Raw genomic sequence first — 19,389 nt, 5'->3', positions numbered from 1 at the left:
TGGCAGTAAATGAGTTAACTGACATTTCGACTAACAGTGGAGCGAGTGTATTGCGGAGCCTTCCAGCGGCATTTTGGCTCAAGTAAAGCAACATTCCCTTACCCAAAGGGCAACTTGAGCGAGAGTTCCTGAAAGAGGGCATTCAAAGGAATCTCCTGTCAGGCGTGCTGGAGCCTATTCCAGCCGTCTTCGGGCAGTAGGAGGGGTTCACCCTGAACTGGTTGCCGGTTGCCAGCCAATCGCAGGGCACACATAGACAAACGACAATTCACACTCACAACCACACGTAGGGACAATTTGGAGTGTTCAATCAACCTGCCATGCATGTTTAGTTGGAATGTGGGAGGAAACCGATCAAATTAAAATCAGCAACACTTTGTACTTAATGACATTATGGTATGCAGTACCCCACAAAATTCAAAAAGAAATAATTGAGGTGGCAGTGATATATTTCATCGATGCGGGACTCTATCGAATAAAATTCACGTTTCGTTATGGTCTTGTCATTGTAATCAACTACAAATATTTGAGGCAATATATTGTACAACGTTGTGCAATACAATTAGATTTTTTTTTTTGACAAATGGAATTGAGTGAATGTAATCAAATTCAGTCATACGCAAACAGAATACCATCGCTTTTAAGTGCAAGTATACTGTAAATGCATTTATTTTCGATATCGCCTCTTTTGTTCCGTGAGCTGGAGTCGAACATCTTTGACTTTTGGTTCAAGACTTTGGGTGAAAGGCGGACTTCACGAGAGACAATTAGATGGACTGTTATAGAGACAGACGCAGTCCAAGTCACAGTCACACTGTACCTCTCAACTCAACTCAAAGTTTTTAAGAAGAAAAAAGATACGACTGGGAATGAAAAATAAATTGAAGGAATGAGTGGAGACAGACTTTAGTTGTGGGTTTCTCTCTGGATCGAGCTACTTAATTGTTTACGTGCCATGCAAGCACACGTGTTGTATTAAAGAGACCGCGCAAACAACAAACCACTTGACATTAAATTTTTGATTAACCACAATTGACATTCAAAAGCTGTGATATTATTATTTTTTTCATTTTCAGCCCAGTTCACAGGTAAAAGTTGCATCTTTGCAACTCACTGCGTAAAATGTGCCACCAAGAATAAAAGCAGCGGTTTAATTGAATGCCTTGTTGCAGGGATGAGAGGAACCAGTCCATCATTGTGAGCGGCGAGTCTGGCGCTGGGAAGACCGTATCGGCCAAGTACGCCATGAGGTATTTTGCCACGGTCAGTGGCTCGGCCAGCGAGGCCAACGTCGAGGAGAAGGTGTTGGCTTCCAACCCCATCATGGAGGTGACTCTCTTATTCCGTTTCCTCTCTCATGCTTCGCTTAGCGTCCTCTCCCCTACTGTGAGCATGTTGAATTCTGGTTCAGTGCTTATCATTAAACTTTTTCTGTTTGGCACGTTGAAGTCTCACGAGGCGCACCAATGACTATGTCTGAGATATTGCTGGCTGTCTGCAATCTGAAATTTCGTGTGACTTCAGACTGAGACGCGTTCATTATTTCCCCCAAATTGTGGTTGAATTCGGCATCTCAAAATGAGAATGTGTTTGTTCCACGCCAGGCTATCGGAAACGCTAAGACAACTCGGAACGACAACAGCAGTCGCTTTGGGAAGTACATCGAGATCGGCTTCGACAACCGCTACCGGATCATCGGCGCCAACATGAGGACGTATCTGCTAGAAAAGTCCAGAGTGGTGTTTCAGGCGAGTGTATGATTGTGTTTTTCTTTTCTTTTCTTTTGTTTATTTTTTATTTCAATTTTTTAGTACATGTATTTTTTCCTCATTTATATAAAAAAATCCAGAAAGGGAAATAACGCCACTAATCACCACATTTAGACGTAATGATAAAATAAAAATCCAGGAATTAAAAACTACTAAAAAATGAACCAGTGAACCAGTTAGAAAAATATGTATATTTGGCACAAATTAAAGTATTTTTCATTTTCATGATTTTATTGAAATCAAATTATATTTATTATTATTAAATCTCATCAGGTTTTAACTTTTTATTAAATGTAGGGCCCATTTCAAGTGTGACAATACAAGTACATATTTTATTACATTTATTTTGATGCCGGACGCTCTGTCATTTGTTCCTACGTGGAAAATTTCTCTAATGAGACGCATGGTTGTAATGTTGTAGTCAAAAGAGAACTAAAATGCTTTCGCATGCTCGCTCGCTCTCAGTTCAAGGCCAGTACTCGCAATAGCATTCCAAGATTTCATTCTGTTCCGAGTGCAAATATTGGAATTCTATACACGCTGTACTTGACCCGGTTGGGGACGATTAGATGTACGGACGAAAACCCTCTTCCGGCCTTGCTTCGGTTGTCCTCTTTTTAAAAACTTCAATTCCTCCATTCTCTGTAACAGAAATGGGCGTCAGTCCGGACGCTGGAGATTATCGACAAAAAATGTACTACGTGGTGGAATATCTGGATGAGAATAAGAAACTCTTTGGTGTAATTGTCAGCAAGAAGACAATGCATAAATTACTACTTATGTTTTGTGTTGTGATATTGTCTTCCAGGCGGACGACGAGAGGAATTATCATATCTTTTATCAGCTCTGCGCATCATCGCATCTGCCAGAGTTCAAAAACCTCAACTTGAGTAAGTACAGCAGAAAACACACCTACTTGCAGCCATTATTGCATCCAGTTACATCTTAATGGATATGCCGCCTCTTCCCTTCCACATTTCCAAAAGTATTAACCGTAGAAAAACTGAATTGTTTTGAATTGCATGTCGCATTTCATGTCATGTTATCTGAAGATGCCACTGCTGTAGTAGCAACCACAGATGGGCACTTTTCCCTATTTTGCCGGTCCGTACTCCGTCCTCATCCACGGCCTGGGCACCATTCTGTCCCTACCCCTACCATTGCCATCGATCTTCATCCTTTTAAAGCGTTTCCGTCCTTGCCTCCTTCCCACAACCACCTCCACAAAAAAAAAAAGCACCCGTGCATGACGAGAGGCTAACAGCCGAGGTTTCATAATACATAAACATTACTTAAAACTCATTAGCTGTCTAATTTCCTATTCACATCTACTTATCGTAATTTACAAAAAAAAACACTTGATTAAATTAAGCCGTAAAAACGGATTTGTGCTTAACCCTACCTTTGCCGCTTTGGACGAATCGCCACAGGTCTTCATGTTATCAAATGGGGAATTATCTGTATTGTGGCGCACACGAGGTAGTGAGAGACAATTGCACTTTTATTATTGTAAGCAGAAGAACATCACAGCTTAACGTTACTTACTTCCGTACAATGACAAAGTGGAAGGAAGTCATTAATCAACTGTCAACACGTCATCCACAAACACGGTGTCGCATCAGAACTACAAGTATTACACAGCAGCAAACTTAATAGCATACAAGCAAATAATGAAACTGTAAAATGAAGACTGAAGAAATATAATTGACACAAAACATGCATTTTAAATGTAATTTATTTACATTCTTCCTGCTCCAAAGCATCCTGGGAGCGCATCATACCGGAACCTTTCTCAGATTTTATTCTTCTCATTCTCTGTCCCAAAAATGGACATCCATCCGGGACGGACAGACGGACCGTTTCCTTCCAGGGAGGAAACGCCCATCTCTGGTAGCAACACATAAGGGTCTGTTGTGGAGCAAAGCTTTCATGCAGTGCACTCCCACTGTGGACCTGCACCTGCTCATTTTAGACAGAACACACAGGCACACGCACACGCGCGATCACACACACAGCTGCTGTTTTCCTCTCCTGCTGACTTGCTAGCTTGGTAAATAGAGTAGTTGTCACAAAACCGTATCTGTGCCCCCGTTGCCAAGCAACACGTCATGCCTTGACTTCAAGTGTTGGAATGTATGGAGGTATTTTTGCACAACTGGATGATGAAAGCGTCAAGTTGTCTGAATTCGGCTTCTCTCTCCTTCAGGTCATGCAAACGACTTCCTGTACACCCGGCAGGGCTGCAGCCCGGTTATCGACGGGGTGGATGACAGCAAGGAGCTCTGCACCACCCGACACGCCTTCTCCTTGCTGGGTAACTCATTCTTTTTTTTTTTTCATCTCAATGTGGATGGTCCATTCACTTATGACGTAGGCATTTTATACATCTCAACCGCAATTGGGGAGTAGCATTTAATGAATACAAATGCAAATGCACATCAATATATAATGGTTCATCTATCGCTGCTCCACTATTTATTTTGAGGATATACAAAATGTGTCATGTCATTATCCACACCGCTTATCCTGTACGGGGTCACGGGAGGGTGCTGGAGCCTATCCCAGCTGACTACGGGCGAAAGGCGCACTACACCCTGAACTGGTCACCAGCCAGTCACAGGGCAGAGATATACAAAATGTTTATGTCGAAACATGTTCACAATGTGATTGAAAAGTATGTTTAAATATGTTTGAGTAATTAATTGTAGTGTAGAACTTAACTATAAAACAAATGTTTCTATTTTATTGTATAATAACACATTTTCTGTCCACTTAAAGCTTGACAAAGCATTTTCAATTAAGTTGAAAATGTTTTAAAAATAAAACAATTTTTTAATGGTTTCTACAATCGTATCAATTTTCATCCATCGCAAGTGGTTCTGTAACATAACTCCTGCGATGAACAGGCCTCACTGTATCCGCTCTGGCTCTAAATTGTGTTTCTTTACCATTTTACCTCATCAACCTTAATTTAGTTTTCACATTGTGTATTCCAACATGAATTCGACCCATCCTGAATTACTGCTGCATATCTGATGGAATAACAAAATAATGTTTTCTCCCCATAGGTATCAACGAATCTTATCAGATGGGATTGTTTCAAGTTCTGGCCGCTATTCTTCATCTGGGAAATGTGGAGCTCAAAGACAGAGATTCGGATAGCAGTATCATTCCTGTGAGGATATCATTTTATTCATTCATACAGTTTTTTTACCCGCTTCATGATTTTATTTAGCCGACAGATTAGAGTCACACATAAAAATAGATGATTATATTTGGGATGGCTTTGATAGTACCAAAAAGTAAAATGGAGAAATGTAACTAAATCACATTAGCTATCCGAGCCAGCGGAGGTTATCAAAGATGCTAATATATGATTTTGTCTCATTGTTCTTGTAGACCAACAATCATCACTTGACCAAGTTCTGCGAGCTGGTCGGCGTCACCTACGAGGACATGGCTCAGTGGCTGTGCCACAGGAAGTTGAAGACGGCCACCGAAACCTACATCAAGACCCTCCCCCGCCTGCAAGCCACCAACGCCCGCGACGCCCTGTCCAAGCATATCTACGCCAAGCTCTTCAACTGGATCGTGGAGCACGTCAACAAAGCGCTCGTCACCAATATCAAACAGCACTCCTTCATCGGCGTCCTCGACATTTACGGGTGCGAGATTTTATCGGGAAGTCGTATGCTTTATCCTTTGCTCATGACCACCATGGACTTGGTTACATGGTTACCTTGGCAACTTGGCTGGCTCTCTGGCAAATATGCTGCTTGCGGAAGTGAATGCGCAAAGACTGATAATGAGTTCTTTTTAACACAATGAGCTTGTTCATCCACAATACTTTATGTATAAGTGGAATATACGGTTGACATCACCACCAACGCATTTTAATCAGTATTTTATTTCAAATCCATTGTGGTTGTGTATAAAGGTAAAAATGTGTAAAGTACTCTTACTGCTATTTGAAACCAAGTATTTTTTTCCAAATATATTTTCTGTTTGTGTACAAGGTTTGAGACATTTGAAATCAACAGTTTTGAGCAGTTCTGTATCAACTATGCCAATGAGAAGCTCCAACAGCAATTCAACATGGTGGGTAGCTTGCTTTGATATTTAAATGTGTTTTCTTAGATTTTTTTTTATTTTTAGTTTTTTTTTATAAGCAATCTGGCACCTCAATGTCCATCGCGCGTATTGTGTGAGTGCAGCACGTGTTCAAGCTGGAGCAGGAGGAGTACATGAAGGAGCAGATCCCTTGGACTCTCATTGACTTTTACGACAATCAGCCCTGCATCAACCTCATCGAAGCAAAGATGGGTGTCCTAGACCTGCTGGATGAAGAGTGCAAGGTATATTTCAAATTATAAATATAACATGAAATATCCAAAACCAAGTCATTAAGGTTTTACTGTCCTGGTTGATCGATGCCTTGCCTTTTCTCAGATGCCAAAAGGCTCGGATGATTCGTGGGCTCAGAAGTTGTACAACACCCACCTGAAGACGTGCTCCCTCTTCGAAAAGCCGCGCATGTCCAACCGCGCCTTCATCATCCAACATTTTGCTGATAAGGTATGCCCGACACCGATTTGCATTGTGCTTACTCTTTTCAACCCCGGTGCTCAGCTCACAAGTTTATCTTATCATTTTAGTGTTTTGAATAATTAGTCTCTTTTCAGTGAAGATTCGGGAGAAGATTGGCTGCAGTAGCGCTCTTGTAAGCTATTTTTAGAGTAGCCGGAGGATTTTTCTTCTTCATTGTTATCTCTGTTCTCACACACAAAAAAAGCTGAGCATTTAGAGTGGCTCTTGAAATTCACTTTGGTACAAGTTATGTCCGATTTTAGCCACCACGCTATAAGGTTACATATAAACGGGTCAAGGACGAGGCTACCTAATGAGAAAATCGAGTCTCGCTGATACATGTGCGATTTGGTATGAACAATTTTGCAGTACAAAAACAGCCTTTAAATGAAAACAGTTTATGAATGCAAAATGAAGCATTAATAGAAACATACAGCCAGGATGGCCGAGTGGTCTCAGGCGCCGCGTTCAGACCCAGTCTCCCCAGGAGGCCTGGGTTCGAATCTCGAATTTCCCCATTGTGGGACTAATAAAGGCAATATTATTATTATTATTATTAACACATAGTAATACAAATGAAATAAATTAAATAATTAATTTAAATTTTGTTTATTTAACTTATTGACATGTATGAGGAAAAAAAAACACACTTGATTTGTAGTTAATCAGAAGAAAATTAGAATTGAAAAGGAAATGATTCTGTAATTAATTAATGGTATGTATGGGCAAAACCACCCTTTTTTTTCTTGTAAAAAATAAATAACTAAAATTTTGTGTTGGATTAATTAATAGATCTCAAAGAGGAAAGCCATCTTCGAAATAAGCCAAACATGTATTGATTAATTGTTGAATCTACATGAGTAAAAGCACAGAGAGGCTCTTCATATGCTGAAATGTTTGTAGGTCGAGACACATTAAATTGCAATCAATACAATAGAATGCAACTTTATTTATATAGCATATTTCACAACAGCTGGAGCTGTAACAAATCGTTTTCCATATGGTGTAATATAAAATAGCAGGAAATTACAACACAAATTCAAACACATATACAGTAAGTACCAGAAGTGCAGCAGAACATCAACAGTCTCTTGTTGAGCCGAATGCTAAATAATAAAAATATCATTTATATCCATTATTTTGAAAAGATTACAACGCTCCCTCTACTAATTAGTTGCTTGGGGGAGGTATGTCATCAAGTAGCACAGTCACCGATGTTTATAAGGACCACAGTACGCAACACCGGACTATAACTTAGCTTTAGAATGAAGTTGATGTGCATAGAAAGACGGAGGAGGAGGAAGGAATACTGATGGTCGCTGATTGGCAGTTCTTATCGGACAGATTGAAACTGGAGATTGTTTATCTTCGGTGGATTCCTCAAAAGGCCTCTCTCGACACAGCAATCTGACCTCGCTTCAATTTTCACCATTTTTCCACTTTGGTCACTTACCGTACTTGTCCAGTCCACTCATTCGCTAGCTGACAGACAATCACAGTGCTCATTTGTCCCGACAGCCCGACCCGATTGCGCGTCGAATCGGCCGAACACACCCCCCCCCCCCCAGACGCCCCAACAGCGGCTCTGACTTTACGAGGTGCGCACTACGCCAAACAGACGCTGTGTTCCGACTTGACGACGTCTGACGTCAGATTGGTGTGTTGAGGTCACTTTCGGGGAGACCCCCAAAATGGCACGTTTCGTCAACCATGAACGTTGCATCATCACAGAGACATTTTCATTGGTCAATAATTTGGGCTCTCGCTCATGTGAACTGACCAATACTATAGATTTGTGCAAAAATATGAAATTTAATTTAATTTCTTACAGGTTCCGGCCTGCCACAATATTTATATTCTGTACATTCTAAGTGCGTATGCATTCCTTGTCGTCTTTACGCAAACAACACTCTTTTACTTGTGCAGGTTGAATATCAATGTGAAGGTTTCCTGGAGAAGAACAAGGACACGGTGAATGAAGAACAGATCAAGGTGCTCAAGGCCAGCAAGGTAAGCGGGATACAGACAATGATATGTAAATAAAGTTGTATTGTATTGCGACCTCTGGTGGTAATATGAACAACTGCATATGGGCAGGTTTTGAAATCGTTCACACGAATCCAAAAGTACACGTTGATAGACACGTAGTTTGCAAGATGAGGGCATACGGTATGTCAACTGCAGGAGCGAGACATTAAGTTGGAAGATTTTTTCTTTTTGAATAGTATGTGACGGTGTACTTTTTTTTTACAATTTCTGTCAAGTGAAAGTAAATTTTTAAACCAAATAAAAAGGGCTAATATGGAGAAATGCACATCAACAAGGAAAATCAAAGCAGACTGGCTGGTGCTAATAAGTCACACAACATGGCCACAACATTGTGGGGCGCTCAAAGTCAACTGAAACACTAACTGTCATTGAAGACAGCATGGCATAAAATTGTAATAACCGTACAAGGAAGTTGATGCGTCATACTACGTTGTCGCCTCGTACTTGCTACTCTTTTGGTTAGCAACATAGTTCAGATTGACTTGGCGGTCACTCTGTACAGTCCATTATGATGACCTATGAGCTGATGTAATTCCGCTTACAATGTGGTGGGAAGCGGGTGGTTTGTTCGTGTGGATAGTAGATCCGATGACCATTTGTCTCTTGGAGTAGGGCCACCTATTTGAGTAAATACAGGAGGATCAGAACATTGCAGATTTGTGTGCGAGTCTTAGAACAAGATCAGTTCCTAGTAGCCTTGTTGGACTGAAAGCCTTTCAATCCTGACTGCTGTGCGTCCTGTACACACCCACACACACACACACACACACACACACACACACACACACACGCGTGCTGATCCTTACAGCTGCTGTCAGTCTTGTTCAGACTTCAACAGAAGAGGCCAAAATGTTTTCTGCGCGTTGAGTCTCACGCAAACACGTGCACGTTGTCTGCATCAGTGAGACTTGAACAATTGGGACTAAGCCTTAATGAGGCCTTAATGAGATTTGGTTTAATTGGGATTTAAGGTTCTCTGCCAAGCTTATTCCAACTATCTCACTGTGCGCGTGTTTAAGTGTGTGCATTTTAGTGACTCATTGGCTAGCATACTATTAGCATTTATTTTCCATGTCACACCTCATTGGGCATTCTTGTACAAGATTTGTATATGCCTTCCAAAGATAATATAGTCCATCTTTGTGAAGTTAATAATAGCAAAACTACCAATTACTATCTTTGTACTGGCTGTGTTTTTGATAAAGGTTTTGAATTTGTTCTCATTAGAGACCAACATGGTGAATACCAAGAATAAATTGAGGTTCAATTTTATTTAATGTTATACAGTAATATATACACTTCCTCAAATATTGACTGTCCCTCAAACAGAATAGAATAGAGCTGAAGGCATTGTACGTTTCGGACAATTGACACTCTAATTAATAACATTAAAAAAAGGGTGCTACGTGTGATTACCTCAGTTCATAGGTTCTTTCTGAGTTAATTTCTGTCTTTAAAAATGTGCCGTGACACAACGAATGGTCAGAAGCTTTTGTTTTGCTCAAAAGCCACTTTGTGCTTTTCATTCACCTGAACGTTTGCGCGGCACACTTGCGGAATGACATCAAATACTTGAGGAACATTCGTGACAATCCCTGATTGAATTCATCAATGGAAATTCAATCATCATCTCATCATGTTCATCACCAGTTTGCCTGTTTTTATTTCCCTTTTGTTTCCATTTCATAAAGATGTGGGATGCGAATGAGGACGCGTCATCTTAATGTTACTGTGTTCTGCTGTCATTGTGTCTCCATGTGTTGTCCATGTATGTCGGTTCTGTCTTCATCATGACAACCCTCCTCCCTCCCTCACGCGCCAGCAGAAGGTAAACGGAGACGTTCACGCAACGCCGATCTGCCTCTGGCGCTTTCTTTATCTTCTCTTTCACTCGACGACTTTTTCGCTCCTCACAGCACTGGGTCATTGAGTTTTGTTTTGTGCCGTTGTTTGCTGCATGGTGATCACTAGAGGCGCTGACGCTTTCAAAATACACCAGCATTGGACATAAAATACGGCAGGAAGTAGTGACGGCATGCGAGGTCTGTCTTGGTTTTCTTGCTTTTTGACAACGGAAAGAGTATGACGACACGGAGGAGGACATCTCAGTTCATTTCTGCATGCCGTACTAAAAGCATGTGCAGGTGCATCTCAGCTTATTGAAATATTGTGTAAAGCTTAATTTATTTCAGTACAGTCAAAAAGTCCAAGCTCTGTTGCAAGAAGCACACAATGTTGAATAATTGACAGCCTGCTCTAAAATGGAGTTTGATTTTTGTGTGTAGAAGACACAAGAGTGGCAAATCATTTAAAACGAAAAGGATCAGACCGCATCAACAGCATGCAACGAGAAGGAACTTATTGGTACATAAATAATTGTGTTCAGGAGTTTAATTATACGACACAAAAAAACCACACCTTCATGTGACACTTTCGAAAAGTATTCGCCGGCATACAAGCCAGAATAACACACACACATCACACATGGACAAAGAAATGTGCACACTAGCGCTTTACACAAACGGTGTGCATTATTAAACTATTAATTTATTTGTTTACTACACACACACAATAATAAGTGTTAATTTGTGAATGCCCAACCTCAAATATTGTATGTCGGGATTCACTTGTTCAATTCAAAAAGTGAAACTTCTATTCTTTGGATCTCCACAACACAGACTGAAATTTTTCATGATTTTATTGTGTATATTTTTGATGGCCTGCAGATAACAAAAAACACAAAATCCATCTGCTCATGAATTTTGAATGTTACATGAGAATCCATCAAAAGGATTTTTTATATATAAATTAGGTAGGACCTGGATTAGTGAAAGATATCATTATTTCAAAACTGAAATAAATGAATTTTTGTATGATATTGTAATTTATTGAGATGCACTTGTACGTTACAGTATACATGACGCTATTCATGTAATAATAACAACATAACCTTGACTTGATGGTTTTTATGGCTTTGTGTGACAATGAGCCTTACTGATGGAATGTTGTTGTTTTTTTAACCAAACTAATCAACAAATCAGTACTCAACATCCTAAAAATAGGGCCTGCACAAAGACAAGTTCTTATATAGAGCGTTGTAAATAAACCCTTTCACAGTAAGTGCAACGTATGACAATCAACGTTTATGACTACAGTGGAACCTCAGATGTCACTCATAATCTATTCCGGGAACCGTATGTTTGAAATTTAATTTGTTCCAGTCTTACAGAGTTAAACTGTTGCCATCATAAAACCTTCCTAGCAGGTCAGTGTAGGCGGAGGAACTGCCATCCACTGGACAAGAGGCGGAGGAACACCTTCAATTGCAGGGCACATAAAGACAAACAACCATTCATGCTCACGACTTTCTCACATATGGGAAATCAAATTGAAAATTCGTGTTTTTTGTAATGTGAGAACAAGCGAGGAGAAAAAACACATAAGCACATGGAGGACATCCGACAAATCAGATCCGAACGCAGAACCTCAAAAATGCATGGCAGAGGTGCTAACTGCTAATCATCGTACTGCCAACAGAAGAACCGATCAGTACTGAAAGGAAGCGGAAAATACCGGTTAAACCTGAGATAAATCAACTTTTAGCAATCAGAACTGACGTACAACTTTAAAAAGATTAGCCCCTACGAAGAAAAAAGTTCTGGACGTACCATTCATGCCGATGACGCATAACACATGCCAGGTGTAGTCCGTGATGCAGAATGTGGTTGGAAGGCGATTTATTTATTATTATTATTATTTTTTTATTTTAGATTACATCTCCTGCTTTGACATTGTAATTTTTAACTGAGCAGCCAGAACGTAGACCTGTTCGGCCGCGTAGTTATCACGAATTTCTTTTTCTAGTTCTGTGGTAAGGCAGCAATAACAAAAAAAGCCCCAAAAAATCAAAACACACTTTGATCTTCAGATAGTTTGTCTGTAAAATATTCCAAAGTTTACAACTTGAAAGGGTACAAATATCCGAGGTTCCACTGTACATCGAACATGTTATCCGCCGTATGCCGATACTCACTGTCTTTGGACTGCTCTACCCAGTTTGACCTGCTGGTGGAGCTGTTCCAGGATGAGGGTAAAGCCAGCAGCCCCACGGGTCAGGCCCCCGGAACGGGAGGCCGAACCCGCCTCAGCGTCAAACCTGACAAGAGTCGTGACACCAGCAACAAGGAGCACAAGAAGACCGTCGGCTGCCAGGTTTCATACTTTGTCTTAAATGCTCTCGACTTGTTTCACATTTGCAGTATATTATGGCTTGCTTCTTCTTTCTTATAGTTCCGTAACTCCCTTCAAATGCTCATGGAAACCTTGAACGCCACCACTCCACACTACGTCCGCTGTATCAAACCCAATGACTTTAAGCAGGCCTTCTCGTGAGTCGCCCTTACATCAATGAAACACTACAGAGCAACCCTTTTTTTTTAAATCTGTGAATTGTGTTGATTTGACAGGTTTGACCCAAAACGTGCGGTGCAGCAGCTGAGGGCTTGTGGCGTCCTGGAGACAATCCGCATCTCTGCTGCAGGTTTCCCGTCCAGGTACCGATAGCAAAGCAAAGTTCCCAAAATGGGTTGCAACTCAGAGTGAGCCTTGCAACAAAGCATGACTTGACGTCTGTCAGGAGTTGAGCTCAGTTCACATTCTAGCACAAATCCTGAGGGCTGCAATATTCTGCTCGTTAAATCAATCGCTGGCCTGAAGACAACAGTTCAGACAGTTGAGCAGAACTCCATTCCACCATAACATTTGGAAAATGGTGATTAAATGAATTTTTATTTCAATTGTAAGTCACTGTTCCTTCAAAAGTTTGAGATTTGCTTTTCACAAATTGGCCCCTTAACCCTGAAAGTTTCAAATGAAATGACTAGAAATAACGGTAATGGCGTGGTGGTGGTGCATTTGTTTGACTTGGGCACCTGCAGCATACGCATAGCGGCACCGCATAAGAGTGATATTTCACACACATAACCACTAAGAATTTAGCGGTTCCCCGATGTGCGTGAGCCCAATATCCCATTTGGATACATACTAAGATAAACCTTTAGAGTCTATCACAAATATTGTACTTCAACATGTTTCAAAACAAATAGTTCTTAAAGATGAAATTCAAACATGTCAAACTGGACTTAAAGCGAGACTTGACTCCTTTTGTAATTTTCATCATTAAAGAGTTCATATTCAGCATGTGAACAATAAATGAGCCGTGATTGGTCGTTACCTGACCCCTCAACGCCATTTTCAGTCGACAGCATTTGGCAAAATGCTTTTTTAAAGGTGTTAATTGTACTTTAATGCTTTCAGCTTGCTTTCAGTCTCTGTTATTAAATTGTCGCTATTTTATGTTACAGTACTCTGTGTAAAGCGCTTTGATACAGCTGCAGCTGTTGCGAAATGCGCTGTACAAATAAAGTTGTCTTGCACTGAAAAATAACAACATATCAAATGCATCGCAGGCAAAATGGTAATTTTGTCCTGCTGAAAATGGCCCGAATAGCAACACCTCCCTTTCAGTTCCACACAACTGAACTGGATTTGGAAAGTAAAAAATGTTCTGCACAGGATTTTAAAAAACACAACTTTAAAACAGGCTCTATGCAAGGGTCATTCTAAAATGTCTAATTTGAGTGATTGTATTGCATGTTTGAAATTTGGCATGCCGTTTGAAAGAGCCTTTTAGGATCACAGGTCGACGTCATGTTTTGCCTGATGATTTTGTGTGTGTGCACACTTCAGATGGACATACCAGGAGTTCTTCAGCCGGTACAGAGTGCTGATGAAACAGAAAGATGTTCTCCCTGACAAGAAGATGACATGCAGGAACGTTCTGGAGAAGCTCGTGGATGTGCGTCTGGCAAACGTTGCCTCTTCTCAGAGCATCCATCTCTTGATTTTGTGTAAATGCTTCATTCTTCCGCCAGGATCAGGATAAATATCAGTTTGGTAAGACCAAGATCTTCTTCCGGGCCGGCCAGGTGGCCTACCTGGAAAAGCTGAGAGCCGACAAACTGCGCGCCGCCTGCATCCGCATCCAGAAAACCATCCGCTGCTGGCTGGCGCGCAAAAAGTACCTGCGCATGCGCGAGGCGGCCATCACCATCCAGAGGTTCACCAGAGGATACCAGGCTCGCTGGTGGGGCACTCACGCTGGATCTTATACTGCTTCCGCTACTTGTAAGATTGAAGTCCTTCCCTCATCTGCGTTTGGGCTTCTCTCGTCTTCAGTTTGGCAAAGTTCATGCGGCGCACGCAGGCCGCCACCGTCATCCAGAAGTACCAGAAGATGTGCGTGGCCAGGAAACGCTACAGGCAGAAGCAGGCGGCTGCTCTGGCCATACAGACGATCCTCAGAGCTTACATGGCCCGCCAGAAGTACCAAGCGGTAATGCGCGCACATACACACAAACGCGAAAATATCAACATACATGATCAGGCTTTGACAGTGATGTGTCCCTTTTTCTGTTTTTTTTTTTTCGGATTCTTCCCGTGGACCGGCGTGTGTAGCTTCTTCGCGAGCACAAGGCGGTGATCATCCAGAAGCACGCCCGTGGCTGGCTGGCTCGACGCTGGTACAAGCGCTGCCTGAGCTCCATCGTGTACCTGCAGTGCTGCATCCGCAGGATGAGAGCCAGGCGCGAGCTGAAGAAGCTGAAGATCGAAGCCCGCTCGGTGGAGCACTTCAAGAAGCTCAACAAGGGCATGGAGAACAAGATCATGCAGCTCCAGAGGAAGATCGACGAGCAGGTCGGAGTCATCCTAGCAGTCCAGTTTGAGGTTGTTTTCTTTGTTTGTTGGGTCTAACTCGCACGATGTCTACGCTACCAGACCAAGGAGAACAAATCGGTGAGCGAGAGGCTCGCGGGCTTGGAGAACACCTACACGACGGAGAGCGAGCGGCTACGCGGGGAACTGGGTCGCCTGCGAGGCGTGGAGGAGGACGCCAGGAGCAAAGGCAAGCAGGTCAACTGCCTCCTGGAGGAGTTGGAGAAGCTCAGGAAGGAGCTGAGCACCACGCAGCAGGAGAAGAAGACCATCGAGGACTGGGCGCAATCGTACAAGGGCCAAATGGAGAAAGTACGTTCCAATTTGTTTACTCTCATTCTTCCTTGTAGATGAGTTACTCGCCGGGTATACATGGAGCCATGTATTCCGATTATCAAGGATCGGAATGACAAAATGAAATGAAAACGCTTCACATAAACATCTCAATCGGAATAAAAAGTCACAGTCCGAATGGAATTTGAACTGGATTCATCGGGGTGGTTTATTCCTTTTGCCAATCCGAACGAGTGTGCTGTAAACAGTTGGATCGGAATAGGCAGGCGGCATCCAGTCTGAGCATGCTTTGTTTTAACGGAATTGCGTAGCACGTCCTCTTATACACACTTTAAAATGGCAGCTTCTTAGCTGAGCCCGTCTGCGACACTAGAACTTGTTTTAAAGTACTGATAACTCGTTTTTATTATGGTGCTGCGTTAATAAAAGTGTTAAACATTCGTGACTACTAAGCTAAATAGAGAAAGTGATCCCATCTTGATCTCTGCGTGTCACACGGATAATCTGGGCGGAGCATCTAAACGGCAGATCGGAAAATATCACGTGACATGTAAACAAGTGACCAGAGCTCTTTATTCAGAATTATTTCAATCAGAATAACAAAAAAGCTAGTAGCCCTTCGCATGTGATGTTGCGTTGGTTCTGTTTAATTATTACTAAATAAACAGAATCAATTTCTAAACAGCAATTGGGGTAAAAAAATGATTTACTTAAATATCAACACATTTTTATTTGAATATTTGATTAATCGCTAGAATACTCAATGGTGTCATCAACTCGAAAAATATTAGATAGCGACAAGCCTCACGCACCACCGTTTGATCCACGTTTTAAGTTCATAACTAATACAAAATACAAGTCAAGGTTTTCGTCAATAAACCCTCTACATTGGTAGCAATACAAAGTGATCCTCGTGCAGGCGATCCCACCCCCCTCCTTAGAATCGTGCATGACAACATCAATGTTTTGATTTATTTTTTATTGCACCCAAGGCAAACATTTTTCCCTTTAATTTAGCCGGCTCAGAGAAGCGCTCGGCTTTGGGCACGGAGTTGCCCCCACGCAGGTGAGCACCCCATATTGTGCTCGTGTTTTAGCATCCTAACTACAGTCAGGTCCATAAATATTGGCACATGGACACAATTCTCATCCTTATGTGCTTAGGACCAAAAAGATGTCAATGTGCCAATAAAATGTACAGGACATGTTATGTTTTAGTGTTTCAGTCGGCATTCCTCCACATAGTGATGCAGAGCTGTCGTCCAGTCAAGCAGGTCCACATTGTAGAAATCCTCTTAATTGTTTGTAGTGGAATCTTTTAAGCTCTTCATGACTTCAGGGCCCAGATTGAGCTGTTTCAAAGCGAGAAACGTACCCATTTTGAAGACATTAGAGCCCTTTCATATCAGGATGTCTTCATTTCTATTAATTACATTTTTGAATACTGATTGTTTTCACACCAAGATAACATATATTTATTCATTTATTTCTATACTTACAACTGTAGTTCAAGAGAATATATGGTGGCATTTTTACTTGATAATATGATCATTTTCCCTCCACTATGAAAACTTATGACCTACCCATTAAGCATTAAACCCGCCCCAGAGTATGGTTCCAATGTCATTTCTGGATCTTTTGTGTGCTAGATGGTATCAGAACTGAAGGACCAGAACGGCTTACTGAAGAAAGAGAAAGACGACTTGAACAGGTTGATTCAGGAACAGAATCAGCAGATGACAGGTATGCAACGTACAAGCGGGTTCCGGGGGGCATTTAATTCCGCCTGCGTAATGCAATATTAAAAAGAAATCATACATCAGCAGAACTTTTAACCCACAAATGCTCAGAATATCTCATCATGAACAAAGTTCCCCACCACTGTACTAAGCTACTAGGACACCTGACAAAAGATGAAGTGGCAAAAATACTCCGACTCTATGCTTAAATAGAATTACAAATAAGCTTGTTAAAAAATCTAGAAATGTATTCCTTCAGACTCGATGTAGAATTTTTTCAACACCAAAAGTATTTTTGTCTAGCTCAAAAATACAATACATTTGCCACAAATTCCGACAAGCACCAAAACGTTTCTTAGTGTTTTCTGTGCCCCCACTCGTCTCAAGGCCGCACAGCGGACCTCCTACGTACGCGTTTCTTGTAGATTAACCTATTTGGACATTTTGTTTGACATTTTTTTTTCAAATTTGTATTTGTTTTGTTTTGTTGGGTGAGGGAGAGCCAACACCCGTTTTTTTTTGTTTTTGTTTTTGTTTTTTGGTGGAAAACATCTTGGAGGTTTACCAGCCGCTTTTTTCCTTGTGAATATGTCACCAGAAAAAAAAAACATTCGATATGTTTGAAAAAATCGACTGAAGGACAATAACAAAGTTCTTTGTATTTCATTACTTCTACCACTTGAGAAGGCTTTTTTGCCTCTCCGAATCAAACTAAAAACTTGTCGTTTTATTTCGGGCTTCTTACAGAGAAAATGGCACGTGCGATTGCAGCGGAAACTCAACAGCTGGAGACAGATCTGAACGAGGAGCGCTCTCGCTACCAGAATCTCCTGACAGAACACCTTCGCCTCGAGGAGAAATACGACGACCTCAAAGAGGTGCGCCGCATATATGCGATACTTTGTTGTTGTTGTTTGTTTCCTGTCCCCCAACACAACTCACTTTGCTTTGTTTTTAGCACATTTCCAAGCCTGGCCACAGGAGAACCGATTCCACCCACAGCAGCAACGAGTCCGAGTACACCTACAAGTCAGAGTTCGCCGAATCGGAAGAAGGTTCTCATGCCGCAGAAGTACGCACTTTTGTTCTTCAGACAAATCGAGTTGATTTACTTGCTGCATTTTCCTCCTCTCGTGAAAACGGAAGATGACATTTCATGGCGCCTTTTGCAGGATGTGACTCGAGGAATGGATACTTCGCTCACGCTCAAGCTGCAGAAGCGACTCACAGAGCTGGAGCAAGAAAAGCAGTCACTGCGCAATGAGCTGGAAAACAAGGAGGAGCAATTTCAGAGGGCCCGAGCCAGGGTACACATACACGATACATCTCCTCACTAATAATCAATTGCTGAAAGCATTACCCTTATTTCCAGACGACAAAACTTACCCGATTGATAGCCACAGCAGCTAAATTTGCTCATAAAAACTCATTTGTACACGCATTAACCACTTCGGACTAATAGCCGCAGGTGTCCACGTTATTGATTTGGGAATTAACTATATTACAACGGTAGATGCTTTTGACCACTCAAATAATGATGAACACCGTTATAGTTATGTTGAACCTTATTGTCACTTGAGGCAAAATCACAGCTAAGCTTCGACTCGAGTCGCACTGCAGAGATGGCTGTATGGCACTTGTTCCCTTTGCATTTTAATCTCAATTTATATCATCTCATTTTGCCTCTCTCTCTCTCTCTCTCTCTCTCTCTCTCTCTCTCTCTCTCTATCTCTTTCTTTCTTTCTTTCTTTCTTTCTATCTCTCTATCTATATATCCAGCTCCTCCTTCAGTATGCTCATTTCAACCCGCAAATAGCGGATGACGATTACACAAACCACATCACATTAACACATTAGAAAAAATAGCCGCTATTAGTCCAGAAAATATGGTACTTACTGCTGACTCACCATGTTAGTTACACTTGCACAGTGTGTTTTAAAATGGTAACAGAATTGTAATAAAGACAAATGATGTTTTTTTTATTTTTTGTACATAATTATATTTTGATTTCACACAAGGAACTCAAGCAATTATTACCGCTTGTACTTTTTTCCTCGTCTTAGGATGAATCTGAGTTCAAAAAGGCGCGCGGGGCAGAGTTGGAGTATGAGTCCCTCAAAGTGAGTTGTTCAAATGTGAACCAGTACTTTTAGCTTTTTGACTTGCACCTCCTGTA

The 19,389-nt window shown here is 41.4% G+C and overlaps 1 protein-coding gene across 4 annotated transcripts in view; it reads left to right on the top strand.

The window, feature by feature from the left end:
* Window positions 1–19,389, top strand: part of myo5aa (myosin VAa) — a 52,671-nt gene that overhangs the window by 21,243 nt on the left and 12,039 nt on the right. For all 4 annotated transcript variants that reach the window (XM_088295617.1, XM_088295619.1, XM_088295616.1 and 1 more), the window contains exons 5-27: window positions 1,173–1,329; window positions 1,605–1,748; window positions 2,578–2,659; window positions 3,976–4,083; window positions 4,838–4,944; window positions 5,169–5,434; window positions 5,786–5,867; window positions 5,984–6,124; window positions 6,219–6,344; window positions 8,283–8,366; window positions 12,462–12,617; window positions 12,696–12,793; window positions 12,872–12,958; window positions 14,154–14,262; window positions 14,339–14,550; window positions 14,643–14,799; window positions 14,922–15,161; window positions 15,243–15,491; window positions 17,123–17,216; window positions 17,960–18,090; window positions 18,171–18,284; window positions 18,385–18,519; window positions 19,277–19,333. In XM_088295617.1, the coding sequence (XP_088151743.1) occupies window positions 1,173–1,329; window positions 1,605–1,748; window positions 2,578–2,659; window positions 3,976–4,083; window positions 4,838–4,944; window positions 5,169–5,434; window positions 5,786–5,867; window positions 5,984–6,124; window positions 6,219–6,344; window positions 8,283–8,366; window positions 12,462–12,617; window positions 12,696–12,793; window positions 12,872–12,958; window positions 14,154–14,262; window positions 14,339–14,550; window positions 14,643–14,799; window positions 14,922–15,161; window positions 15,243–15,491; window positions 17,123–17,216; window positions 17,960–18,090; window positions 18,171–18,284; window positions 18,385–18,519; window positions 19,277–19,333 (3,136 nt within the window). The remainder of the gene's footprint in view (window positions 1–1,172; window positions 1,330–1,604; window positions 1,749–2,577; window positions 2,660–3,975; window positions 4,084–4,837; window positions 4,945–5,168; window positions 5,435–5,785; window positions 5,868–5,983; window positions 6,125–6,218; window positions 6,345–8,282; window positions 8,367–12,461; window positions 12,618–12,695; window positions 12,794–12,871; window positions 12,959–14,153; window positions 14,263–14,338; window positions 14,551–14,642; window positions 14,800–14,921; window positions 15,162–15,242; window positions 15,492–17,122; window positions 17,217–17,959; window positions 18,091–18,170; window positions 18,285–18,384; window positions 18,520–19,276; window positions 19,334–19,389) is intronic.

This window comes from Idiotropiscis lumnitzeri, chromosome 5 (assembly GCF_059441095.1).
Source record: "Idiotropiscis lumnitzeri isolate Australia: NSW breed Sydney's pygmy pipehorse chromosome 5, RoL_Ilum_1.0, whole genome shotgun sequence".
Lineage (NCBI taxonomy): Eukaryota > Metazoa > Chordata > Actinopteri > Syngnathiformes > Syngnathidae > Idiotropiscis > Idiotropiscis lumnitzeri.
The sequence above is the reverse complement of the archived record's forward strand: the minus strand, read 5'-3'. Positions and strand labels throughout refer to the sequence as shown.